Source organism: Carassius auratus, chromosome 9, assembly GCF_003368295.1.
Source record: "Carassius auratus strain Wakin chromosome 9, ASM336829v1, whole genome shotgun sequence".
Classification (NCBI taxonomy): domain Eukaryota; kingdom Metazoa; phylum Chordata; class Actinopteri; order Cypriniformes; family Cyprinidae; genus Carassius; species Carassius auratus.
In genome coordinates this window covers 10666157-10693884 of record NC_039251.1, presented here as the reverse complement: position 1 = coordinate 10693884, position 27728 = coordinate 10666157, and the positions used below count along the sequence as shown (strand labels likewise).

The 27728-nt window shown below is 37.0% G+C and overlaps 2 protein-coding genes across 10 annotated transcripts in view; one reads left to right on the top strand and one right to left on the bottom strand.

Moving 5' to 3' along the window:
* gulp1a (GULP PTB domain containing engulfment adaptor 1a) overlaps nt 1-27728 on the top strand; it is a 130990-nt gene that overhangs the window by 68127 nt on the left and 35135 nt on the right. For 5 of the 8 annotated variants that reach the window (XM_026271390.1, XM_026271391.1, XM_026271389.1 and 2 more), the window contains exon 1: nt 19352-19475. The exons of 1 other annotated variant lie outside the window; for it this stretch is intronic. The gene's annotated coding sequence lies outside the window, so the exon portion shown is untranslated. Of the gene's footprint in view, nt 1-19351; nt 19578-27728 lie in introns of those variants that run through there. 2 more of the 8 variants (XM_026271385.1, XM_026271384.1) reach the window with 2 other exon arrangements.
* LOC113108338 (uncharacterized) lies at nt 134-8512 on the bottom strand. Of its 2 annotated transcripts, XM_026271378.1 has the most exons (10): nt 8410-8512; nt 7872-7977; nt 6012-6158; nt 5388-5551; nt 5169-5305; nt 4887-4980; nt 4385-4729; nt 4073-4250; nt 3423-3550; nt 134-2957 (listed from the first exon to the last, which is right to left on the bottom strand). In XM_026271378.1, the coding sequence occupies exons 2-10, from the start codon at nt 7951-7953 to the stop codon at nt 2643-2645; spliced, it is 1590 nt and encodes a 529-aa protein (XP_026127163.1). In that variant the 5' UTR covers nt 7954-7977; nt 8410-8512; the 3' UTR covers nt 134-2642. The 2 variants fall into 2 exon arrangements, with proteins under 2 accessions (XP_026127163.1, XP_026127162.1); XM_026271377.1 differs by lacking the exon at nt 8410-8512 and having other exon boundaries at nt 7872-8139.

The window sequence follows — 27728 nt, the reverse complement described above, 5'->3', positions numbered from 1 at the left end:
CTCATTATTTAACACTTGGAGAGTACAAATGTACTCTAAAGCTGGTACTTTTTTATTTACAATGTTTCAATAGTTTCTAACACCTGCAGTGTAAACCTAGAACCATCAGTGAATTAAAAATACTCCAAGTCAGTGCTTTTTATGTCTGTTTTATTTAACAGTTCATGGATGTTCAAAAACCACAAACTTATACAAACACATGTACAGGAACCACATATTGATAATCTCTATCAAAACCATAAGTAGTTTGCAGATCAAACGGCTTAAAGAAGTGCAATTTATTAACTTTAAGCATGGAAACATTCTGATCATTTCCCTGTGTCACATGAAAGGAATGAAAATGCTCTGCAAAACAAAGTGTCTGAAAGTCCTCTGTTACAAGAAAATATTCTCGATTAAATGCAATTATGTCTTTTATCTGACTAAATACAGGCAAATCGTCCTCTTTGTCCGTGCAAACTAAAAGGCCTGGACGATACTCAGTTCCAAAACAAGTGATCCAAGAAGTCAGATCAACTTGACAGTCTAAGTCAACCTGCAGTTCTTCTGCAATCATCTCACCATGTGGCAAGTCAATGAGCTGAACAGTTTTTACTGGCCCACAGTCAATACTTTTAAATGGCATTGATTCCCAATGGTATGCTATAGCCATCTGATGTTTTTGGGCCAATGACTTTGTTACATTTTTGAAATTTTTGATTGTGTTCTTGAAAAACCTATGTTTGGCTTCAAATCTCATTGACCAAACATGTAGAATTGGACCTATTTTTCGAATGACTCTGGGGTAATGAATCATGAAGTGATGTTTAGGGATCATTCTACGATGTGGGTAAAGCTCTTTGAAAAGTTGGTGATGGTCAACAATGAGATGCTTAAGACATACTGTCATTCCATCAGTAACAACTGGAGAAAATATAATGTTCATAATTTGCAACAGAAGCAACAAGAGTCTATAGTGGGCATTTCCTTCTCGTAAAACATCTCCAAAGATCAAGGGCATATTCCGGATTAAGCAAAAAGTTTGAATGGCATTGAGACCAATTCCATTTCCAGTCTGCTCCAAGTTTATTCTGGTTGGACGATTTTTTCGTTCAACAAAGCCATAATTGTATGAGTATATTCGGTTACAAACATCTGTCTTGGATATGATTTTGTTGTCTGAGAGGTAAGCAAACAGCAACTTCAGCTCAAATTGCCCCACTCCTTCCAATATGTCATGCATAATGTCTACAGCATAATTTTCAGAAACATGAAAGTACTGTAGATCATTGAATAAACATTGTCGCTTAACTCCAAATTTGGATGGCAGTGTAGGATCTACCATGAGGTCATTGCAATGCTGATCATGCAGTGCTTTATTACGCAATGTTATTCTTGGATCATCATCCCTGAAAACCGTTTGTGAGGTCTGTTTGTCTACTAGACAAAAACGACAAAAATTGTTTGCACTGAATGATTCAACATACCCGAGTAATGTGTGCAATCCCAAATTGTCTCCAGTTACTTGTGCAATTGTTCCGTAAACTGGTTCATCAGAGAAAGGAACTTCAATTCCTGTACACTCAAGGACTTTCAGATCACGTACGAGGGGCTGTAAGATTAAATCAAATCCATACTTCTTCACATCCTCAGTATGAAAAAGGGCTAAAAGATGAATATTCATAAGAGCGGAGTTTATCTTTGGAGATAGGTTTCGTAAAACAAAGTATATACTTCCAACCTTATGGATACCATGCTTGGATCCGAGAGGATTTGCCATTTCAAAATCATCGTAGAATATCTGTATTTGGAGAGAGTTTGGTTTTTCAGAGAAGAGAATCTCTAAAATAGTTACCATCACAGAAGTCTTTGTAAAACCCAGTTTTCTCACAAGGCTGCACAAAATGATCACAGATCTCTTGGTTGGTGAATATGAACTTCAAAGTTTGCAATAGAGGAATATAAACAAATTTGTCTGTTATGGGAACTTGATCATATGTGCCAGTAGTTCGATTCCTTCTAGTGTCATACCTCACTCCTAGGGCTACCTCAACAGGTTCTACAATACCCCATTTCTCACTGAAATGTTTTTTCCTTTTTGCCTCAGTGTTCAGTTTGCTAAATGGATTTTCAAGGTTGTCAAAATAATCGTCAAACTTTGTTCTGATCTCCTCATCGTTAGAGAGTAATTTTACAACATCATCTTTAACGTTTGAATGCAATTCCTCTACAAGTTCCTCCATATTTTCAACAACAGTCGTTATGACATTAGTAGCCACACCACAGCCTTGGAGATTTGCAATAAGGGATGCACACATTTCTTGGGTATGTTGCCTGGTCTCATTACAGCTTTGAGAATTCTCTGGTTGCTCTGGAATTAAATTAACTACGGGTTCATCAGATACGTCAACTATGACGGGTTCGTTCTCAACTATGACGGGTTCGTTCTCAAATTGATCTAGACTTTTAGTGCTATGTTTGTTATGGAGATGTTTTCTAAAGCCTGAAAAAGTCCAAAATCTCTGGTGGCATCCAGTCTGGTCACACATCAACTGAAACTTCTTACCAGGATAAAAGGCATGGAAAACTTTGAGATGACGGATCAACATTTGAACGGTAACAAAACTAGACTTGCAAACAAAGCATCTGAACATCATAACTCTTTAGTTGAGGAGCTTAGCTCTTAGGTCCTTGACTCTGGGAGTTTCGTGAGAATGACCTACATCAATGTTGTAGATGGTGGTCTGCACAAATGTGTACATGCCATTTAAGGCCTGGTCATAGGAGATGCCGAAAACATAATGTGCTTTGAAAAGTTCATCAAAGGCTGACAGGGAAGACTTGCCCTTGCAGGGAAGGAGATCACCATCCAATGCAATGTAGAACTCGTGGATGTGCTTTCTTGTCATCCCAACTGCCAGGATGTAGGGCTGCCTCCGCTGGTTTGGACCAGAGTGCTCCTGAAGGCTGCGACATGACTGTAAGATAACAATAAACTGAAATGAATCTACACTGAACATCACATTTTGATGGATAAGTCACACTCTGATAGAAACCTTTGATGGCACAGTTAGCTTTCCCATACAGGATATATTCAGCATGTGATAAGGCAACCAAGGTTTTTGTACCACGGTCACACAAAGAGAGGGAATTAAACAGAGAGGTCATTAATGTTGGTTACCTTAGCACATGTCCGTGCAAACTCCAATACGTTAGCAAGACAAACAGACAACTGAAAATAAGAATGAACGAGCACAAGACTGCAGTGAAAAGAGGTGAACCCCACTCTCTAGTCGCTATGCACTTCAAGGAGGCAAAACATAAATTATCAGACTTAAAATTCTGTGGAGGTGGCATTGAAAAGAAACAGATCAATAATCTGGGGGGTTACACAATTGCCTTTTGACAATGGCTATTGCCATTGGAGATCAGGACACACTGACCTTATGAAATTTGACTACATGGTCCACAGCTTCCCGGGTACTGATCTTTACAGCTCCCTTCTTTCCACTTGGAGGTGGTGGCAGTAGGTAGACCAGCAGTAGCAGTGAGGCCATGTCACTATCCCAACCTGAGAAGGCAGAAGCACCTGCTTAAAGCATGATATACACCTGACCAAAACCTTTGATACTACATTAATATTAAAACTCAAAACTCTTTTCAATAACAATACTAGTTCTGCAACTAACATTTTTTTTGATAATCGATTAACCTGTCAATTATTAATCAATTGGTTGGATTAAAAGGCCAATTTATAATAAATTGTATAATAATATAAAACATTATCATGTTTTGTATTGTGCAATTTTCCCACAACAGCTAACTCTGTGACCTCTGCTCTGTTTTTCAGATGCGTTTTATGCATAGAAATGCGTTTTACACCATTGTGAAGTGACATCACTGACTGGAATTTTCCACAGTGATGTCACAGACCCAACTAATTGATAATGAAATTCTTTCTTGATTATTTTCATTATCGATTAGTTGTTGCAACCCTAAAAAATATATTATTTGTCTACACAACTATTTGTCATGGTAAATAAATTAAGTCAACATTTGAAAGATACACACCAGATTAATGTAAATTATTTACCTGGGACCTCGTCATCCTCATCAGTGTTCTCCTCTGCAGACTGGATGAGATGGTCAAGCAGGGGTGTCTTGCTGATGTCCTTGGCTTGCTCTATTACTTTGGCCTTCAGGAAATCCCATTTCTCAAGGAGTTTTGATGAAGTCTCAGCTCCAAACAACAGGTCAAAGTCTTGCGCCACCTAAAGGGGAGGAAGCAAGCATATGTGTATTTGATGATGGTGGTATAGTGGTAGGTGACCGTTTTCATCTTTGAACAGCTGTTCTTGACACTGCAAAAACATAATAAATGTGCTTACAAAAAAAAACAACTTACCAGGCCTTTTGTGTCAAGAAACCTTGGGAACACAGTAAGCACTGTGCTGCATTGCTCAGGATCATGGATCAACTTTTGCCTGTGCTGGAAGGTTTCTCTCATTTTCATGAAGATCTGTTCGTTGTCTGTGCTGTGTTTCAGTAGAGATATGGCCTCTCGACACTGGTCTCCCTCCAACTGCTGCACTTTAGTCACTTCTCTCTCTAAGTTTGGTCCGCTGCTGCCTGTAGTGTGAGAGCTCCTTCTCCTACCCCCATTGGTACCGCCATTGCTGAGTTCTCGCTGTGTGTTTTTAATCTTCCAGGCAATGTAGCCCTCATTGCTGTCTATGTCAAAAAAGTGTTCCTAAAGACAGTATCAACAAAGATGGAAATGTATAAAAAAATTGTTTCAGCATGAATCAATAGAGATCTTTAGAAAAGAAGTGTTAGACTTCTAAAATGCACCAGAACATTATTCATTTGTTTATTAAGATTAATCTTACTTTTAAATATGTACTCACATAGCCTTTTTTGGAGTAGGGATCTTTTAGAGAGGGGAACAGTGTTACTATCCCCAATGCATACTGTGCTCTTTTATCCATAGGGGGAGCACGTCTGTGGAATAAATGTTGTGTATTAAAACCAACACACAGGAAAACCTATGATCTGCGCAAGGCCACAGCTCATTGGCCACGGTTGTCATTTAATGATAATCACCTATTTGATTACAACTACCAAATCTGCAATTGAATTCTATGAATATACACTTTACCAAATCATGCACCATAAAGCATTTTACTTACCCATACTTTTCAAACATTTCAGCAACAACAATGCTGACAAGATCACGGCGTGCTCGGTCCTTCATCTCTCCTGTCATTGCATATTTTGCAAGGATTTTCTCACCTCCAGGCTTTTGTTCCAGAATACTTTTGACAAGCTTGACAACAGGTAAAAATTTTATGGTAACAGGTAAATGTAATGTTTACAACATAAAGAGAAATGTTCTGAAAAAACATCACCTCTTTGGCTTGTGAAGAACTGTCATCAGTATGTAGACTTTTTGGGGACATCACAAAGGTGTCATCAATGCGCTGTCTTTTTGGGGACATCAGAGAAGCATCACTGTCCGATGAGGGTGATGATAGTGACAAGGTGTTTGTGCACGAGGACTGGATGGGAGAGTCTGAAAAGGGCAAAAAGATCATAATTAAAAAAAAAATATTTCAGTCAATGTTTCCACAGGTTTAAGTGAGGAGAGGTTAAAAAAAGGCATGGTGAGACTGCTTCCAGGAAACTTTTTTCTTTGCCATCTATAAATTACATGAGTTTTGGTAGTTAATGTGGCCAGACTTTAAGCAGTTTAGGCCATGATACATTAACTACTAGATGGCAAGACTGACTGTTTTTTGAGAAGTACTCGGGTCAACGTTTTATCTCAAATTTAGTTTTTCAAATCCTTATGTGAACACTGACAGATAAGAGATAAGGTTGGAAATATGCAAAGTGGTCCTTTAACAGAGAAAGCACAAATCGGACATTGGTGAGAAGCTACTGTTTTGGTTTTGTGATAGCAAATAAATTACAATGTTAACACATTGGTATTGTTACCCTGCAGTGTACACTGTAATTGTACAAACATTTACCAGAAACTGAAAGAACATTAACAATGGTCCACAGGATGTCTGCTTTTTCCTCCAAGATGTCGCTGAAGACCTCTTCATCAACCTCTGTTCCACTGTCATCCAGCACATACATGTTTGTCTCAGGGGGTATGCTGAACTTCTCTTTAGCTTTGAATACAGAAAAAACATAAGTTGTTGTGTTAGGGTTAGAAAGTGGGAGAACAATAATGTTTTTAGCACTATTTTTATCTTAATGGGCAAAGCTACGGTAGACTAGCATGGTGCTAAGAATAAAATTTCATATAAATGTACATCTAAACCAGTGGTTGCGTAAGACTTTCACATTGTCCTTTATTTTGATCGATATGGTCGTAAAAATTGCACCTTAATATATTACTCTATTTTAATTTTCATATTTTAATTATAAGACATTTAATAGCTTTCGTTTTTAATCATTCATGAACTTACAGGATATAGGAGCATATAGGCTAGATTGTGCATTTTTTTTATATATGAAGAGTCACTTTTCATAGTCAGGGTTTGTACAGATTTTGAAGAGTTTAATTTAAGCACTTTTCAAGCATTTTTAAGGTCCCTAAATCCATTTTTCAAGCAGCAACAAAATTAAAGAATATAAATAGTATAAACAGCACCCCTTTAGAAAACTACAAGCTAAAATATTAGAATCTTCAATATAAATACAACTTATATTAAATCACTCTTTGGATACTTTTTAAAAATGTGGTTATATTTTTGTATATTTGTTGTCAACTGTAAGTTAGGTTGAGTTTTTTGTAGATGGTTGGCATAATAATAATGATAATAATGAGTATATAATACATGAATATCTTCCTTAAATACCTTAAAATATTATTTTAATGAATAAACATTGTTTTAAAAATGACACGTGAAAAAGAGTGTTTAAGTGTTATTTAACTGAATCTAAACATATTCAGCCAACACTGATTTGTTTTATTTATTCTTGTCAGTGGCAGCTCTATTAGTCTGTATTTACACAGTAAGACATGATGCACAGATCTATATTGTCATATCAGATTTTTTTTGTCACGTCCGTTGCTATGGTTGCTACTATCACGGAACGATTATTTACAGAACTCACTCTGGTAAAAGCGGTGGTCACTCCGAAAGTTTTGTCCTCTAAGCATCACGAAAACTAAACGTTCGACTGGCTACAATGCATACAATGCTGCAGTAAATACAGTTGCTTTTGTAAATAGAAACCAGAGTGCTCAGACAAACGTGCACGACGGAAAGAACAACCCCCCCCCCCCACACATTACAATTATATATTTATTCGATATTAATTAATTTAATAATGTTTTTAAAGAATTCAGTCAAATTCATTTGTCTCCGATTACCTTTGGAATGGCTGGTGAAGGCTTATTCTCCCATAGCGCTCTTACATAACAGGATGCCTTTCAGTCTGTTGATCGTCGACGCAATCAGTTTTTATTTATCTTCTAGCCAGTTATCGATAAAATTACAGCAAGCAAGCAACATTTCTTAATGCAGATGTTTGCGCGCCAGGTGAATACACGAGGCGCCAAATACATGGAATTACACGAGACGTGCTTCGTAACAGAGGTTGCCTCGCGACATTAAACAAAAAATAAAAAATAAAGATTGTCAGCCGTTTTTATTTATATTTTTAGTTAACGTTACATCTGATGTCCTGAAGAAATAAATTTAAATCAAGCATTTTCCAAACTTTCGAGACTTTGTAGGATTCGACCTTCAGATGTTTCCGTCACTGCTAAAAAAAATCAGTCAATGACGGAAAATATTCGGTTAACACGACCTCTGATCTAAACTTCAAGTATAAAGAGAACGAAGAGAAGAATGCCATTAACATTAACTTACCCTCCCTGAGAAATGCTGGATATGATACTCCATTGAGTTTGATGTACTTCTTCTTTCCTTGGTACTGCACTTTGAAAAGCATTGCTGTAGTTTTCCTCACATATTACTAAAACATAAAAATACAATTGGTTTATTGAACACGCACAATACCAAATGTAGTGCAAATAAAGTCAGACTCAATCATTTCAGACGGGAATCTGTAACGTTAGCTTTCAAGGCTAGCTAGTCAATTTAGCCTGCACAAGGCGCGAAATTGGGAGCGGCAGCTAACGTTAACAAATGATTGCTGCATTTTCATTTTGAAATTTCATTTAATGGTCAACGATCAACGTTAACATTACCACTAAAAAAAACATTGAAATTGAATTGAAATTCACCATTACTTTAGCTACCATTGGTATAGTAAGTTAGCTAGTTAAACTAAATTACAAAACGTCACACCTCTTCTACTTCTACATTAGCGTTTTTAGTGTTTTAGTTATGGGAATTAAAACAAGAAGACAAACTATTCGGGATGATTCACTTGGTGATTTCTTACCTATGCTCCCGCAGAATCAAAATGTCGACGACTTCAGATGTCAGTTGGAAACTGGTGTCCACGAGGCTGCATCATGATTCAACCAATGACAACGCGTTGTCGATCTGATGACGTATCGAAATCTAAACTCATGTGCGGACGGGACAGCAACAGATTGACTCTCAAAGTGTTCATCATCCCACTATTTACACTACAACAGCTCCACATCAACACTGAACCAATACACTAACACTTGAGAGAGTTTCTGGTGAAACCTGAGAAGTGTACTTTAAGCCCAGTTTACTCCAAAGTGTATAAATTATACTCTGGTCATCAAAACTCTGGGATTTTAACACTCTGACATTTGCTGTGTAGGCCAGCTGGGATATTACTGACAATTTTCTGAATGGGACAAAATAAAACAGCCTTCAAAAGGTTTACATTATATTATATTTCACTGCAATGTTTTAGGTTATCATTGTCATTATCAGACATTATTCTGGGTAATTATCCCGCTTCCATGCTTATTGAGCAAATAAATAAATAAATGCTTGAATGTATTTTATAATTTATACCTATGCATTATATTAAAGTTGCCAATATATAAAAACAATATTACAGTAATATTAACACTGATGTAATGTAGTGCATTTTCTTCAGTCAATAAGATGTAAGATGATGTAAGTTGCATTTGTTTAGACTAAAACTGGCATAAGACTATCACATTCCAAACAGGATAAATCCGTCTCTGAAAGATGACTTTGAAGTCTTGTCCTCCATATTGACTGCTTGTTACAAACCAAAGTATTTAAAACTGGCCACTTTTAAGGGCACTTTGGAATGAACTGATGGAGACTTCGCTCCTGTAATTGATGCTGCAAACAATACCTCCTTAACTGTCTTGGGAAGATGACAAACTGCACCTATTCGAGAAACTATTTGGGGTCAACTGAGTGGTGCACTCTACTAAGCCACTAGCTCTGAACCTCTAAGGTTGTGGGTTCGAGTCCAGGTTGGTAAATGCTGTGGGGACGTTGTGGCCCAATGGTTAGAGATTCAGACTTGTAATCCAAAGGTTGTGAGTTCGAGTCTCGGGAATTGTTGGTGGGGTTGTATTTTTAAGGTTCTTTAAAGAATCTTGTACCGCTATAAATAACTTTTTGTGCAGTGGAATGGTTTTATAGAACAATTGCTGCCAACATAGAACCTTTGCACCTTTATAGTGCAAGGAACGTTATTTTTATTTTTATTTTATTTATTTTTTTGGTGCCCTACAGCCTTTTTCCATTTGAAGCTCTCAGTTTAGTGTCCAATCAGAATCAATTGTCCCAGAAAGCAGTACAATAATAAGAAATATTTACTCATTAGTGCTATATCTTGGCTGTTCATTAAAATAGTTTCCTGTATTTCTTTATGTAAAAAATCTGACCTAGTTGTTTTGATATTCATATTTCAGTTTTGCTCCACCTAGCTTGAGCTCTTTTACTACTTCCCACTGCAGAATGAGTGAGATATCTTTACTCAAAGTCCCAGTATGTTCATTTATAACAGGGGTTGTTTTGGGTCAGATATTATATCACAAAGTACCAACTGAATTATATTACACTGCATGTTTTGAAACCCTTTTAACTTTTATTATAGCTATAGGGATATTTTACTTATACTAGCACTCTCAGTACAACATTGCCTCATTTAAAAGGGTGTTTTTTATTTCAGTCTTAATAAGGAAAGGAACCCCACCTGCAAAACTTCAAACACAGGCAACAGTCCAACAAAGTACAGACCCATGTGGACTCCTACATCTCAGACCCCTTATGTTGATCGTTAGGAGTATGACAGTACCATTCCTTCCTTCTAACTAGCCTCACATTTGTCCATGCTGCAGTGGTCTTGCTATGGTTTGCTGTGAGTAGAAGTAATAGTGAGGTGTGAAATTCTGAGCCACTTTGAGCAAACTGTGATCGCCTTATCAGTGGACTCTTTTTAATGGGATTTTCTGCTCTGCCCGCCAGTGCTGTTTTGCTGCTTGTTGTCTGGGTGTCTCAACTCCTGCTAACATGCAAAGTTTGTTCCTTGAGAGAGAGAAGATTCAAGCAAACAGCACATAGTTCAGATGGGGTCTTGGTCATCTCCTTATCTCTGAGCATAACCAGACACACAATATGTTTAAGGCGATATAAGGTGGCCAGCATTATGTTTAGAAATCTCCCATTCTCTATATCAGCATATGAAGTGGTTCCATTAATTATGTTGCAGCTGATAAAGAAATAATACTCGAAGTTTAATTATTCTTCATTTACAGGTTTTTGTGAGTGTGCAATTTAATTTATCGTTATAAAAAAGAGGAGGTTTAATGAGCACACAGAGCGCTTGCCACAAGATTATGTAGAGCATTGTTAACGTCTCATGACAGTAAGCTCATTTCAATTAATTACTGACTAAATAGTTAGTCTAAAAACTTTTCCTGTTTGAATTAAAATACATTTCTAAAATTAGATATGCAATGTAATAATGCAATATTTGATAAATGTTTTCCATGTGATAAAGTGTGTAAAATTTCAGTAGCAAAATTACTAACTAGTGTCTGCCCCACTTTAACTGTCTCTTCAACAACCCTGTCATTTGCCTCTGCCTCTTGGGATGCTTTCGAATCTGTTCATTTCCAGGCATCGAACAAGGTGATTGACAAGCTCAAAACCTTATTTTGTTTCTAACGATATTATTCACCCGAGATTCTTAAAATGAATCATCAATTCAATAGGACCTGGTTTGGTGTCTCATCTCAATAAGTGTCTCCAGACTGGCTCTGTCCATGCCAATTTTAAAGTGGCTACAGTCACTCCCTGCTCAAGAATCCTTCACTGGATACTTCTATTCTAAAACATTTTAAGCCAATCTCTGTCTTACCATTAATTTCTAAGGTATTGGAGAAAAATTGTGCTGGATCAGCTTCAACATTTTCTGACAAGTAATTGTATTTATGCTGTTTTTCAATCTGGTTTTAATTTTGCTCGCAGTACTGAGTCTGCCCTCTTGAGAGTGTTAAACAATATTTATCTCTCCACTGATTCTGGAGACTCAGTGGTTCTTATGTTTTATGTTTTTTTAACAGCCGCTTTTGATACTGTAGACCACTCCACACTATTATCCAGTCCTGGTTGGGTCTAAAAGCTACCGTTCTTAACCGATTTCAGCCTTTAGAAATTAGAATGGCCCCTTCTGTCTTAAGTCCCTACTAAAAACATTGTTTTCATTAGTTTAGTGATTACTATTATACAGTGATTTTTGAACAGGTTGTTCTTTTGTTTATCTGGTTTGCTTTGTGTGCATTTTTTTATTTATTTATCATTTTTTCTTCTGTAAAGCACTTTGGTCAGCCTAGTGGCTGATGTAAAAGTGCTATACAAATAAAATGAAGTTGAAATTGAAATGTGTTCCAAAATAGTGGGTCAACCACTTCAAAAAAGTATACAAATTATCCTATCATAAAAATATTGGAACGTAGGACAATAATATTGTTTCTGAACTGAATCATGTGTTGCATAATGAATTTATACTGTTGCCATCCAACTGGCTGCATATGGTCCCAAGTAATTATTGAATTAGGTTAAAGTTTTCCTTTGTACACCAAGCTGTATTAGAGCTCAGCGTGCCCTGCCCTCACCGCGTCTTTTCTTGCCGGTGTGGTTCACAAGTGAAGACCAGCGCCCCCTTCAGCTGCGAGTGGACCAGAGCCGGCGCCAGCGCAGCACTGATGAGGGGGCAGCTGAGGTGACAAATGCGGGCATGGATCCGCCCTAATGCGGGCATGGATCTCACCGCTGTATCGAAGCTGTGGCCCCCAGAAGACCACTCACCTGTTCCAAACAGGATTGAGGATGGGCGTGGCCTCCAAAAGGAAGGTGATCACAATAGACACGTCCAACTCCGGGTGGGGGACACTGTTGGAGGGCAATCCAGCATTTGGCTCATGGGCAGCGCAGTAGCGATGCCTGCATATCAAATGCCTGGAAATGGTGGTGGTCTCCTTAGCCCTGAAGAACTTCCTTCTGGCCATCAAGGGTCACCATGTTCTGTTACGTTCGGACAGCATGACAGTGGTTTATTATATCAACCACAGAGGTAGCCTCAGGTCTCATGCCTTATACAGGTTGGTTCGTCACCTCCTGCTTTGGGCACAGAAGGAACTCCTCTCACTAAGGGCGGTTCATATGCCAAGCAAGCTGAACCTGGGAGCGGACATGCTGTCCAGAGGCAAAGTAGCCCCGGATGATTGGGCGCTACATCCTCAGACAGTACTGTGAATTTGGGCAGTCTTTGGGAAGGCACGAGGTTGACCTCTTCGCCTCAGAAGACAACTTTCATTGCTCAACATTTTTGGTATTGTATGTTGCCTGTGTGTGTTTCCTCTTATCACCCCGATTCAACAAGTCATCAGGCGAGTCAGGGAAACCAAATGCTCCCTCCTCTTAGTAGCTCAGCTCTGGAGGAACCAGGCTTGGTTTCCAGAGCTGACACAGCTCATAACGATGGCCAAGTGGCCCATCCCGTTGAGGAGGGAACTTTTCTCACAGACGAAAGACATGATTTGGCATCCCTGTCCAGAGCTGTGGAGCATTCATGTCTGGTGCCTCAACGGGAGTCTGATAGGCTCCCAGCAAGAGTAAGTAACACCATTCTTGCGGCAAGAGCGCCGTCTACGAGATGGCACTATGGCCAGAAATGGTCAGTATTCTTCAATTGGTGCTCTGCAAGGAAATCGGACCCGTTTTCATATTATGTGTTCTACATGCTGACTTTTCTGCAAGAGCTGCTGAATAAGGGGCGCGCCCCATCCACGCTCAAAGTATATGTGGCAGCCATCATGGTGAATCATTCTCTTGAGGTCGGCCACTCAATGGGCAAGAACAACTTTGTCATTTAATTTCTGAAAGGCAAGAGGAGACTGAATCCTCCTCACCCCCAGACAGTGCCATATTGGGACTTATCCATGGTCCTGAGGGCCCCGAAAAGGCCCCTGTTTGAGCCGCTCTATTCGGTTACCTGGCAGCCCTTATCGCTTAAAAGGCCCTTCTCCTTACTTTGGCGTTGGTTAAGCGAGTGGGTGACTTGCAAGCGCTGTCAGTCAGCGCTTTGTGGCTTGATTTTAGGCTTAATGACTGTAAGGTCATTTTGAAACCGAGACATGGCTATGTTCCTAAGTGCTCGCTACCCAAGTGCTTTTAGAGTATAAGTAATATCCTTATTGGCGCTCCCTGCTGCAGACGGCGAGCAGGGATTGAACATGCTCTACCCTGTTAGGGTTTTGAGGGTCTATGTAGAATGTTCTAAAATGTTCAGGCAGTCTGAACAATTGTTTGTTTGCTTTGTAGGCCACCAGAAGGGTCTATTGGTTACAAAGCAAAGACTGTCTCACTGGATTGTTTATGCTATAGCTTTGTGTTACGCATCTGAAGGATTCGAATGCCCTTTTGGTGTGAGAGCCCCCTCCACAATGGAAATGGCCTCCTCATGGGCACAGTCCACTTTTGCTAGTTTCTCAAGCCCTTAGCTAAGTTTGGGGCAAGATAATGTCCAGGTTAGGGCCCTTATTAGTGCTCTAACACTGGGCTTGCAGAGCAGCATGTGATTGTTTCTCATAGTGCGTCATGATTGGATTTGTTCCCACATAACAAGAATGAATGTTTGAAAGGGTATGCTTTTGGTTACTTGACGTAATCGGGGTTTCCCTGAGATAAGAGAATGACTTTTATGTCACTTGCTGCATTAAAAGCTGCATGAATCGATGACTGCTTCAGTCAAATGATCAGATGAATGGCACTACGGGCTGACTTATACAGCGACCAGCCCTGCCCCTTCTGGCGGGTCGAAGTGCCATTGGTTTGTGCAGCTACACAAATGTGAACAAATCAGGCTTCAGCAGAATGGAAAAAATAGTTTTTCCCATACACATAACGCTCGTTCCCTTATCTCAGGGAACCCTGGTTTCATCAAGAAACCGAAAGCGCTTCGCATTCAAAGTGAAACACAGCATCACACATGTGCGGCAACCAAATGTGACATATATATATATGTATATCATATTGTATGGATTAGACTGCCTTAAAAAAGTATGCTTATCTTTTCAGTTATTTACAATTTGTCATTCATCATTTATATTTAAATTAATTTAAGTTAAATAGATGAATAAATAAATAAAGATTAAAGTTCCGTTTAGAACAATGTAAAATTGTGGGTTTCTTAGCTCACCATCATGGAGATTATCATGTTCTTATTTTATTCTCACTTTATTCTGTATAATTTATCTGATATAACTTCAAAATTCATATGTTGAACTCGTATCTGAAATGCAGAAAAATCTATTTTGTGCAACAACTTACCATTAAGCAACATGAAAGCGGCTAAGCAGTTCACCAGGTTCTGCTCAAATAATCAGTATCAATGTCATTTCTTTTTTGCATCTGTTTTACTCACAGAATTGGAAACGGTTAGTTCAAAGATAACTAATTTAGTTGCTTTGTGTGCTTATATTCAGAATATATGTTTAAAGACTGATCAAACAACACCCCCCCAACAATACATCAAAAGAGCTTCACTTATTTAAAAAGGGGTTGTTTGATGTGCATTTTTAGCTTGTATTGCCATGAGTACCTGCCCTTATGAATTTGTGTTCATCAGACCTCATGAGTTCATGAAAAAATACAGTGAGACTGAAAATTATTATTATTCTTGCACTACTTATTCATGTGCAGTTAGGACCACTGGCCTGTATTTAGATTTAGATTTCCTAGTAAATCTAAACATACAAGTTTTTTTATATACTGTGGCTTTGAGTTGCAGTGCGATATAAATGTAAATCATACTGTTCAATGAGCCTTATAAAATACACTGTCATTTCAAATGCCATGACCAGCCCATAATAAGTGGAAGTAATATAGTGTATTATGAAAATATTAGTGCCTATATGAATCCTGAGAAATAATATCCAATGCAATAATAAAACATTTTTTCTCATCCTTTTGTTTTAGCAATTCTATCCATTATTTTTTTTTACACCAAATTCAACAAAACACAATTTTTAGGGCCAGTCTGTGGTGCTCAAGTTAAAAGACGTTCAGCCTTTAAAAAACATGTCTCAAGACCTTACTTTTTCTCCCATTTCACTGCTGCATCTTCAGAGCAAAAACACATTCTGTATGACTGACCTCTTAGCCGACACATTCTTTACATTAAAATCCTCATAGTCACATGAACACAATGCTATAATTTTAGCCCATTTTCATTTTTTCCCTCAGTAAAGCCTTTGTTCCTTGGATTATCTAATGTCATATGAGTCTCTGCTCTGTAGTAAAGGATTCCATGGCTTAAAGCTATCTGATAAACAGGCTATGTATGAGCTTTTTCATTAGAGACAGTCAATTACCTTTAAAACGCTTGTTGTGTAAAATGAGATGGAACCACAGCCTCTTGTCTGATTCAGATTCTTAGCTGTGCTCTTTGTACATAAGCATTCTTGAGGGAGAAGTCATCATCATCAACTGGATACAATTAATTCAAATTCATTCCATATATGAAATACCTCCTATATTAGAGAGAGATACTGAACAAGGAAATACAGACATGCTCACAAATGGAAAAAAAGATAAAACAGCATGGCAGTGCAATACCAAATTCATGGCTTTGATAAATACTTTAATGCACTATAAATACTCATCATTAAAGTGTCTACTGACGTCCTCAAATTCAGTGTTTTTGTTTATTGCCACATCAACAAATGGAATTTAATTTATTTATATATACATTTTTTTTTTTTTAATTGTGTGACATAAGGCACTCAGGCTATACTTCTAAAGGCCAAATGTAGTCATTTTTAAAATGTACTTTTCAGGTTTAAATTTTGTAACACCTCACTGTCAGTCGGGCCAACATTTTTTTTCATTACTTAGAATGGTTTTGCTATTTATGTAATGATAATACATGCAAGTGAGGTCTTTCTTTCGATTAAGAAATGCTGCATTTTCATCCCAATTATCCTTCATCTCAGTAAAAAATAAAATAAAATACACGCACTGAAAGAGTTTCAAATTAAGTAAGTAAATCCTTTGGAATTTATTTATTAATTCTGTAGCTTTTCCATTTCATGAATCCAGTAATTTTCGTGTTTTCATGAACAATATTGTAAATTGTACTTGAAAAGCCAGTGATTACATGAAAGTCATCTCGGTCTCTTTACTTCATATTTCCATGGTCGGTCACTGAATGTTGTAATCAGTGCGATTAAAGCAGAGTGTTTCTCTTGAAAATTTTACAATGATAGTAATAAATCTACAGCTCCAGCATTTTTTGTTCAGTCATAGCTAGCCAAAGCTAATGTCTAAAACCTCCCTTGCACTTTGTCCCTGCACCACTTGGCTGGCACTGACAGTTTAGGAAATACGTCATGGCCAATGAGTGATGTAGATGTTGTCACGTGACTGCATTTTGTTTCGTTTCACTGGTACGGACCAAATCAAGTGTGGTGTGAAAAGGAACCAAAAAAGCTGAAAAATGCTACAATGTATAATTGTTTGCCCTTGGTTCGGACCAAATGAATCGAACTAGAGATGTGAAAGCACTCTTAGTCATATAATGCAAGTGGATGGGAATCATGGCTAAAACATACAAAAAAAAAAAAAAAACATACACAAACAAAACCAAATTAAACCCTGCGGCTCGTGACGATACACTGATGTGTAAAGACACAAAACTATCAATCTGTGCAAGAAACTGAACAGTATTTATATGTTGTTGTTTTTGTTTTTTTGATGCAGTGCAATGTCTGCACTGTATGATTGCCTCTTCAAAATACAGCCTGCGTGTGAGGCATAAACAGTAAAAGAAATGGACACAGCGACCCCACTGGATTCAATGGAGACAAGTGAAGCCATTTAGAAGCACGCACTTCCTGGGGGGTCAAGCGTACTGCGCAGACTCAAACTGAGCTTGATGACGTAGATGTCACGTGAGCAACCTGTCTGACAATTGTAAGTCTTCTAATCGCTGTGCCAAGAGAAATCTAAATTACCCACAGAATCTTGCAGACGTTGTTGAATAATTTTTTCCCATTGCTTTTATGGACTCTCTATGGGATTCTCCCTTGACTTCATGCCTCCACGTCCCCCCAATTGCCTCATAGACAGTAAAAGATTGCCTGCGAGCTTTTCCTCCTGTGCGACAGAGAGTCGCAGGTTATGATGCAATCGTTAGCCTATTTTTACAAAAACTGCTTCTACGGGGCCACAACGTAAGAAACAAGGTAATGGAGCCTTTTATACATTTTCGTGTTTCTTTAGAAATAATGAATGGACAAATGGAGTCTTTAAATGCCTCAGATGTAAAATTATTCACTGTCAAAGTGACGCCAAAATGAATGGGAGTCAATGGAATGCTAACAGCAGGTGGGGGTCAGCTAGCCAATGGCGGCGCCCAAGTGTGCTTCAATATAATATGAAACCCTGCCCCCCTGGTGTGAGGTGGCGTCTTCTTCTTCTTGCTTTATAGCGGACCACAGACTTATAAGTGCATTAGAGCCACCTATCTCTCAAGTGGACCATTGAAGCACCTAATTGAGATGGTCAATTTGAGCAATAGATGCCAGGAATGCACTTATAAGTCTGCGATCTTCGGAGGCAGCATTCCAAGGCAGGAAGACATCAAGGCACGTTTGAATCCAAATTCTGCTTTACTTCCCGTCTCCAGAAGTACCTTCTTCATTTTGAAGGCAGCATAGATGTATCCTTAGCTGCCTTTGATATCCCACAATCCTGTGCGTACCATTCCATGACTGTTGAACTAAAAAATAAAGATGGCATCTGAAAGTTACTTTTGGTGGCCAGTTTGTGTGTAAATGTATATTTTTGACTAACTTTTAGCATTTTAGAGGTTAGTTCTAGCGAGAAATCAGTAATTAAAAATTCCTTTAGTTATCACAAAAACTCATTCTATTTAGCTGTAGATCATTAAACTGTTTCACTGCCTCAGAAGTCTTTCCAAAATCAGTTTCATGAGGTGCCTTTGTGCAAAATAAATAAATAATAAGAATAAAAAAAAAAACCTGCCAGCAAAATCTTTGCCTCATTCAGCAGCGAAGCAATAAGTCAGCTGCCTAAGTCTTCAGATGCAGCCTGTGTTTTGAGAAGGCACTCATACAGTTCAGACAGATCAGACATTGCAGTGCATCAGAGGAAAAAACAAAACAAAACAAATAATTTTCAGTTTGTTGCACAGAATGATTGTTTTGTGTCTTTACACATCAATGTATCGTCACGAGCCACATGGTTAAATTTGGTTTTGTTTGTGTGTGTTTTTTAGTTTTATTGTATGTTTTAGCCACAATTCCAATCCACTTGCATTATAAGAGTGCAACGAATTGTTTTAAAAATCTACATACAGTCACCTACATCTTGGATGTTTTCATGTTTGGTTGAATTATACCCTTTAATGTTCACATAACAAAGGAAAAAAAAATGATAATTTCAGTTTTGTTTTACTTGCTAAATACTCTGTATTAGGATGCATAGCAGTTTTTATTTATTTTATTTTGTATACTATATCGATGTAATCAACTTACTGTATGTACAGTAAATAAATTGTAGCACTACAGTTTCTTCTCTCAAAATATATGCTCTTCCTACAAATTTTGAGCTTAAAAGATGTTTCGCCATTTATTTATAAAGTAAGTTACTATATTTAAAATGTAAAATGGTAATAAGACATGGAGTGTTTGTTTGCATCCAAGCAGCACTCGTCTCTCTCTTCTGGCCCTTTAAACCTCCAGCTGGATACTGGCTGGTTGGCGAGACTCCTGCGGTGGCATTTAACTGAGTGGGTGACGTCACTAAACTTTCCAGCGCGCTGTGTGTGTGTGTGTGTGTGTGTGTGTGTGTGTGTGTGTGTGTGTGTGTGCGTGTGTGTGTGTGTGTGTGTGTGTGTGTGTGTGTGTGTGTGTGTGTGTGTGTGTGGTATGGGAAGATGAGGGAGTGAGTGTGTGTAGGCAGCGTGTGCGTGCACAGCTCTGCTCAGGACGCGCGAAGGATTCGTGTATTTCGGTGAGTGGATCGTACTTTTCCTTTGGAAAGTAAGCGTTTCGAGAACGTGGATTGTGTTTGTACGTTGCATCTAATAACAAAAGAAACTTGAAGTCCTGGAAAGTAAGTCAGCGCTTGTAGAGAACGTGTGTAAAACTTTCTTTTACATTCTGTTCGTCAGATGAAGTAATTTCAGCCATGATGTAAACATTGGTTTGTTTAAATCTGTATCTCAGGGGAATGTTACTGTCGGAATTTGTAAGGATGGAATGCGCTCGAGCAGGTTCCTTCTAAAACGGATGCACGAGTGCCAGCAGGCGGGATCTTTCGGCTCTTAACTGTGATCTTCAAATTGACAAGTGGATTTTATGGAGTTGGGTGTTTGTTGCTGGGCATAGATGTTGCATCTCCTTGAGCTTTGCTTTGGTTTTTAATGAGCAGAAAAGTGCAGGTTACTGATGCGACTGAAAGCTGTTCACGGTTTGTTTTCAGATTTATGCTATATATTTATAGTAGCCTAAATTAAAATCGGTTTGCCATTTAATATGTTGCAAGTAAGATTGTGTTTCTCTCTGTAGGCTATTGTGCGATGGAAATTATATTTAGCAGACAGTCTATCATACTATTTTCCACTTCACCTGTATACACTGTACTTGTCAAAGTCTGTATGTTTATTAGTCTGGCTGTTTGTCTTTTTATTTGTCTATCTGTCTATATATCTGCTAATTTGTCTGTCTTGCTGTCTAGCTGTTTGTTTCTCATCTGATACTGTAAATACTGTCTACTTGTCTTTCTGTTTATTTGTCTGTCTACTGTAGCTGTCTGTCAATCTGCATTTTGTGTAGCTGCCTTTCAGTCTTTCTATGTTTATTTGCTTATCTGTCATCTTCAAAATAATATATTTTTTTTTCCTTTGGCTATCTATTTGTATATCATGTTCTTTATTTTATGAATAGACATGATCATATTAAGTTGCATTTTCTATAGCTTGCACAGTTTTTTTTTTTTTTTCTCTCTCAGTTGTTAAAACTCCTTTTTGGCAGTGTATTGCCCCTGGAAAAGACTGGCGAGGTCTGTCTATGGATACCTCTAGAGGCCATTTCCAGGCTGTAATCTGCATGACAATACCTTTTCCTTCAGTGCGTGCCAGTCAGATTTACTGAATTTACAGTCCCTCTCTGAGAAAGGCAAACTGATTGCTGAATCTCAAGTCCACCATTCCGCTATAGCAAATATTCTGCCAGTAATGAGACATGAATGAATTGTTCTTGCCATGCATTCTCTGGCCATTTAGTAATTTGCACATAATAGTGCATGACTTTGTTATATATGTTTTCGGTCAATGTGTTTATTGAAAAAAAAAAAAAAAGTCTGCAAGGCTTTGGAACTACTAGTTTTTTTTTTCTCCAATAGTTTTAAAATCCATATGATGTATATTTTTGTGAGCAATAAATGCAAATTAGGCTTATTCAGTTTCTTTTTACACTGTAAAAAATGGCAGTGAATTTAGCGGTAAATGGCTGTAAAAATTTTACACCTGTTAAATGGTTAATGGTAAGTTCCTGTACTTACTATATACAGTGGAAAACTTTATTAGACATTACATTTAATTTTACGGTAGTATCGCATTTTTAGAAGTCGAAAAATAACGTATAATTTACAGTGAATATCCATTATTGACATCCCTTTTTACATTTTCAAAATTGTTGTTTTTTTTGCTGTTGAAATAACTGATTCTTCTTCATTTTCTTGTCAGTTGTGTACATTAGAGTTGCATGTTGCATCTAATGTTGTTAAATGATTGTTTATTGCATTATTTCAGTTCCATGTGTGTTATCGTGACGGTGTTTGTTTGTGTGAATGACACTGTGCATCTTCTATATATGTTAATATTTAAAAGCTGCTTGGGATGGGCTTTGTTTCATCATTTGACTTTCTCATCATCACCTGCTTTTGGTGGTTATCAGTGTAGTACAAAGGTGCAAAACAAATTTCAATAGGTTGGTATTTTAGCATTATATCAGTTAATGAAATAACGGTATTTAAATGTAAATTTAAGTTAAATTCGTAAAACCTAAAATGTTACTTGCTACCAAATTTTTCTGGCAACCACAGCTGTTTTTTATTTATTTATTTATTTATTTTTACTGGAAATTCCATATTTGTTTTACAGTGCAGAAAATGGGACTATTTATTATGAAAATGGCTAATAAAAACTTAATGCATACCTTTTGTTAGTAAAATAAATGACAAAATATACACTGGATGAGTGATATATATATATATATATATATATATATATATATATATATATATATATAACTTGTATAACTTATATAACTTTTAAACAAGATTACAATTGTGTTAATAAAGTTACAAAAACACAAAACACAAGTCATGACTTTTCAAAAATGCCCATTTGAAATTTAGAATAAATTAACTCTTAGTTTTTGCATGTTTTAAACAAAGTTCAAATATGTGGAATGGCATGATGTTAAGAGCAGAGGGGAAGATTTGCAGTCGAGACAATCTTAAAAATGAAGCTGCTTCAAAAGCTTCTTCACATCGATGCCATAGAGCAGTGGTTCCCAATCCTGGTCCTGGAGAACCCCTAACACCGCACATTTTAGATGTCTCCCTATTCAAACACACCTGATTCACACCTGATCAGCTCATTAGTGAAGACTCCAAGACCTCAAATGTGCGTGTCTGATAAGAGAGACACCAAAAGTGTGCAGTGTTGGGGGTTCTCCAGGACCACCAGAACCACTGCCATAGAGAAACCATTTTTTGGTTACACAAATATAACCATTCAGTAAGAGGTTCTTTAAAGAACCTTAAAGAAAAATATCACACCATATGAACATTTTGATTTTCTCAGTTCTCGCTGGCTTTCTAGGTTTTTGTGTGTAAGTCTACTACTGTATGTAGGCCTTTGTTTGTCTGATGGAGAACATTTTGACTGTATCCAAAAACTTTTCAAGGTCAGCTGTCCCGCTTTTATGCTTAATCCCAAGATTCCTTTATGTCTAAAGTATATTACATTTTTTCATAGATTGCATAGGTGCATTACTGATCTAAAAGCATATTTTTCTGTTTTTATCAAACCCGAAACTCCAAAGCTCTTTTTAATTACAAATGCCCAATGTAGTTGATTATTCAAGAGCAAATTTCCTTTTGATATACAATTTATGAAAGAAGTGGGGAGTTTTTTAAATGTTTGAAAACACTGTTTTTAAATTGCCTCCGAACTGGCAAGTTAATAAATGTGCAAGATGTTCATTTTCGGTGATATGCTGATTTGCAGTTTTCAAAGAAGTGAAGGTTCAGTGGTACTATGTAGACGTTAACTTATTTAAATGAGGACAAGCCAGAGACTGTACTGTTTTTACATAAAGCTAATTATAAATACTATGACTAACCTTAACACCTAAATGGAAACGTTTGCAGTTTTAAAATGAAATGTATATATTATTTATGCATGAATAATATTTCAAATTGAGGGCATCCCTGGATATCCCAAAGGAAGGTTTTGTCAGATTGAGCTCACTTCTGAGGACAAATGCATCCCCAAAGTGTAGCTAAGTAAATCCACATAAACATATAGTAGATGTGCATTCTTTGGTGTACATAAGTCCTTTGGACACCTTGAAGAAAGGAAAAATCTAATTTGCAATCTGTTAATAGGCCTAGCACATCTTACAATGCTTAACCGTAATTGCATTACACATTGATTATTTCAGTGGTGTTCAGCTCTCCTATTCTGCTGTCCTTTTAGCATAAATATCATACTTGAATAAAGAATAAAGTATTTTGCATTTTATGCACTGTGGTATTCATGACACGACTCTATTCTTGATTTCTCAATTTAAACTTTTTTTCTCTTTGTACTCATGTACAGTGAACTTCTTGTCAGAGAGCAGTAACAGTACAATCAGCTCCAGTTTTTGGCATTACTAAATGTGAAGAAAAAAAACGATCAGCATCTTTCATCTGCCAGATGTATTTTTGAAAGCACCAAATTGCAAATGAGGGCATACATAGAAAAGGATGAGGCAAACATCCAGTGACCTCATTACTGGTACAGACAGTGAATTGTCTGAATATAATGGCTCTGTCATGAACAGCATGAATTTTTTACTTCATTACTTCATCATTGTTTTTTTTTTGTTTTTTTATTATGGCTAAAATTGCTTCTTCTGTAGTTAAAGTCCTGATTAGAGGAAAACCATTAGAATTTAGAAGTGCAATTTAGAAGGATTGATCGAAATAATTCTAATTAACTTTTTTGATTTATAATTTTTCAAAGATTTTTTTCCCTCTTTTATTTTACTGTAGCATTGGCTCAATCTGAAGCATGCATAGTGGGCCTATCTGTTTTTTTTTTTTTTTTACCTGTTTGACAACCATCATTATCATTATGGTGCTTTTCATTGTCATTTTGGAAGTTGAAAAAGTCACAAGCAAGATGTAAGCAGTAAGCAGAAAAAAAGACAAGGCAAACGTTTTGGTCACATGTTCACCGTTTTCAATGCCAAGCTAACAATGTTGGAACTAAGAGCCATCTTGATTTAAGAAATCACATGACGACGTTTTTTTTTTAAATGTTCATACTTTTTTCAACTATTTTACTATTTGGGTGACATTTTTGATCTAAGCACCTTGATTGGATTGTTTTGAAGGTGCGATGAGTCTCATTTTGGAAGTGGACAAAAGATGTTTTCTACTGTCAACTTCCAAAATGAAAAACCAGGATCTTCTTCAGAAATTCACTTTTTGTGGTCTATGGAGAAAAAAAAAAGAATTTATGATAACATATTCTTTTTAAATTAATTATTCATTTATGATTTCCCACTAAATACCATGAAAAGGATTTTACCTGCATTTGATCTTTCTTTCTTTTTTTCACAGACCTTTTATGGCATTTCTCATGTCCAGTGACAAACATTTGTTTACATAGCATTTTTCCTATATATCTGTCATATCTTAATTGGGTTGTTACTGTTGTTGACCCCAGAGGAAGCGGTCCCCTGGGGAATAATAGGATATATTTATACTCTGGCGCACGTTATGGTCACTGAAGTGTTCTAATCTATTCTTATAGTTATGGCTTTTACCAAATGACTGTGGAGGTTTGAAGTTTATGCCCCCCAGTACTTGGTTGTACTTCTGACTCTCAAGCCCAACTTTGAGAGGGCATAAGACATAGCTCTTGGGAGAGAAATCTTATTACATTGGTTGCTCCTAGGCACAGCCACTATTTGGAATTTCAGGATTTATACATCTTTGAGATTGCTGACTACATGGGGAAGTTTATTCTGTAGCCCATTATTGTCCCTTGAAATAGGCCTTTACTGTGTCTACACTGACTCTTAAATTAGTTTGATGATACAAATTCATGTGCAGTTTGTGTGAACAAAAGCTTAAGTTTTAAAAAAATAATGTTATTTTCTATTAGTTTATCAATTAGTTTGGAAACCTTTCTCATTTGCATTTTCCACTTGAAATGGCAAGTGACATGTTTGCTGACATTTTCCAAAGCATTCATCAACAATTTGTCAGTGTCTTTATAGCAGTGATTAAAAAGACAGGTTCTTGTACCTAAAACATAATTTTCTCAATTAGCTTTTTTTTTTTTTTTTTCAGAAGGTAAAAAGATTTTAGCAAATTGCTTGCCTCTCTAAATTGGGTTAGGTTCACAGATTTATGCTTGAAATGTTATGCAACTTTAAAACAAACTATATCCTCTTGAATACTGTTATGCAATTTGCTTCTTGTTTTAAAGATGTTTAGATGTGTTTTTAAGCACTGTATAATGTCCCTCCTCTGTCTGTTTTAGTTGTTTAAAATCATGTTCATTAATACCAGTCTTCGTGTAGAATTAAAAGTATCTTGAAGCATGTTTTATGAAATACTTTTGCATCATGGTTTTTGCCATCTCATACCATCTCATTACTTGAGCTTCCATTAGAGTTTAAATCCATCAGCCAGCTGAAGCGAAGTTGTTTTAAAAGAACAAACAGTTTGTGTCTTAGATATTCTGCTAGGCCTACATAACTTGATTGGAAGTTATTTATGTGTGTGCCCTAATCAGTATGTGCCAAGTTCTTCCCCAGCTAGACCCATAAAAATCATTCTCATGAAACCCAATGAGATTTATTTTTCTTCATTACAAGGCTTGTCTCCATTGACCATTGTGCTGGAAGGCGATGTGCCCTGATTTTATGCAGCTGTTGATGCCCAGTCTTAAGATGTCAACACAAAGCAATTTACCTTCCCTATCCTTATACGTTAAAGAGATGATAGACACACCTACAGAAACAGTTGTTGTGCTGCTGGACAGCTTAGTCCATCCAATTTTTATGTTCTTTATTGATTGTGATTGCTTCAAGGCATTAGCCGAAGTCTGGACGGTTTAATTTTACAGCATCTTTTAGTGTGTCCAGTCATATTCTTCACAAGGCAAGTGTTTGTCAAAGCTTCTTAAAATGTCACAAATTGCAATCTTAGCACCTGTGATGAACATGCGATTTCCAGTCATTTTTCACCACTCTTAACCTGACTGTAGATAATTCACATGCCCCTGTGATTTCATCTGAGTGCCTGTTCGGTGCCACATAATTTCCCAACCACTGAAGCCATTATCATGTCTAATGTCACGCTTTTGCAATAAAAGCCCAGGTTCTATAAAAGCATTGCTGAGTTATTTGCAAACTAAATTGCACTTACAGTTCTGTTGTTTTCAAATGGCTCACACTGATGATATGCACACTTGTTGCCACGTAGTTTCTAATTTACATTTTTTCTAAAATGCCCTTTTAAATCCAGTCTTTCGCATGAGCAGGCACACTGTTTTAGTGCAGAGTTGATGTAGGTTAAGTTGAAGAGAGAACAAAAGAAATCTGCGAAATAAAATCTGCAAAGGATGTATGAATTTTGCAAGGTTCTGCAACATGGGTAGTGTATGCAGGTAAGATTGACTCATGAGAAAAGAAAAAGGGAGGGCTGGTGTGTGAGGAGAATGTGTGACCTCAGGTGATGGATTATTGAAAATCTCTCCTCTCCCGCAGGACACTATTATTCAGTGACAAGTATAGCTTAGACTTAGTGTATGCCAGTCAGCAAGTGTGTTTCATCTAGTGATTAAGGTATTCTTTACTTAAGCCTGGAATGGCAGGTTAGAATGAAGGAATGAACAAAAACAGTATATATATATATATATATATATATATATATATATATATATATATATATATATATATATATATATATATATATATATAATAGAATGAATACCTTAAAGGACCCTAGAAATAAAACATCTGCCATTGTTTACTCACCCTCGTGTTGTTCAAAGCTTTTGGTATTTTCTGTTGAACATGAAAGGAAAGTTTTTGATGTGTCTTCTTCACATTGCTCTTTTCCATACAATGATAGTCATAGCTACCTTACAGGAAAAAAAGCATGAAAAGTAGTTCATACAACTTGTGCTATACTGCATTACAATAGCTTTTTGAATCATTGGAAAAAACATACCTCTACATTTCTTTGAAACTCAAAAAATGTACAATTCACTGCACTTTCAGCTGAAATGGCAATGGAGGTGTATATATAAAAAAAAAAAACAAAAAAAAAACATTTTAAAGTATTTTCACACAAGTTAACCAGGATTTTCTTTAATGCGGAAGTAAGCCTATGGGCTAATTAACTTCTGGTTAATTAGCTGCTAGGGAAATAGCGAGAAGAATAACAACGTGCAGTAAACAGAAAAACTGTTTGAACTACAAACCAGTGTGTTCATAATTAAGATAATACATTAAAATAATATTCCAATTTTTATCAAGCAGTAAAATTAACTGTTCTGTGCAGCTGAAAATAGCTGGACATGAATAAGCCCAGAAGTTAGACCCATAGAATTTCCAAATGGCCACGCCAATTTTTACATGAAAAAAAAGGTGAATAATGACAGGTCAAATTTTTGGTTAATGAAGATGCTCAGTTCCTTGCACAACATTATGTCATGAACTTGTAACATGAACTGAAAACTAATGTTTGCATCACAAAACCAGTCCCATATGACGTTTCAGACATGGTAAACTTGCTTTGTAGCTCACCTGGTACAGCATTGCATTTGCGATGCGGTATGAATCCTGTAAAACGCATCTCAATAACAGATCAAAGCAGACTAAAACAGCATGGTTGCTTCAGCAAATACTTTTTTCCCCCTGTTTGCTTTTGTAAACACTATCCATTTAGTGTAGGCGGTGCATTATT

What these genes read in the sequence shown, in the direction of transcription:
- LOC113108338 (XM_026271378.1), bottom strand. Translation starts at nt 7,953, where the DNA reads ATGCTTTTCAAAGTGCAGTACCAAGGAAAGAAGAAGTACATCAAACTC. An exon ending in GAAATGTTTGAAAAGTATGG is followed by an intron (nt 4,981 to 5,168) that starts GTAAGTAAAATG and finishes TTTATTCCACAG; the next exon opens with ACGTGCTCCCCCTATGGATA. An exon ending in TTCTTGACACAAAAGGCCTG is followed by an intron (nt 4,251 to 4,384) that starts GTAAGTTGTTTT and finishes CCTCCCCTTTAG; the next exon opens with GTGGCGCAAGACTTTGACCT.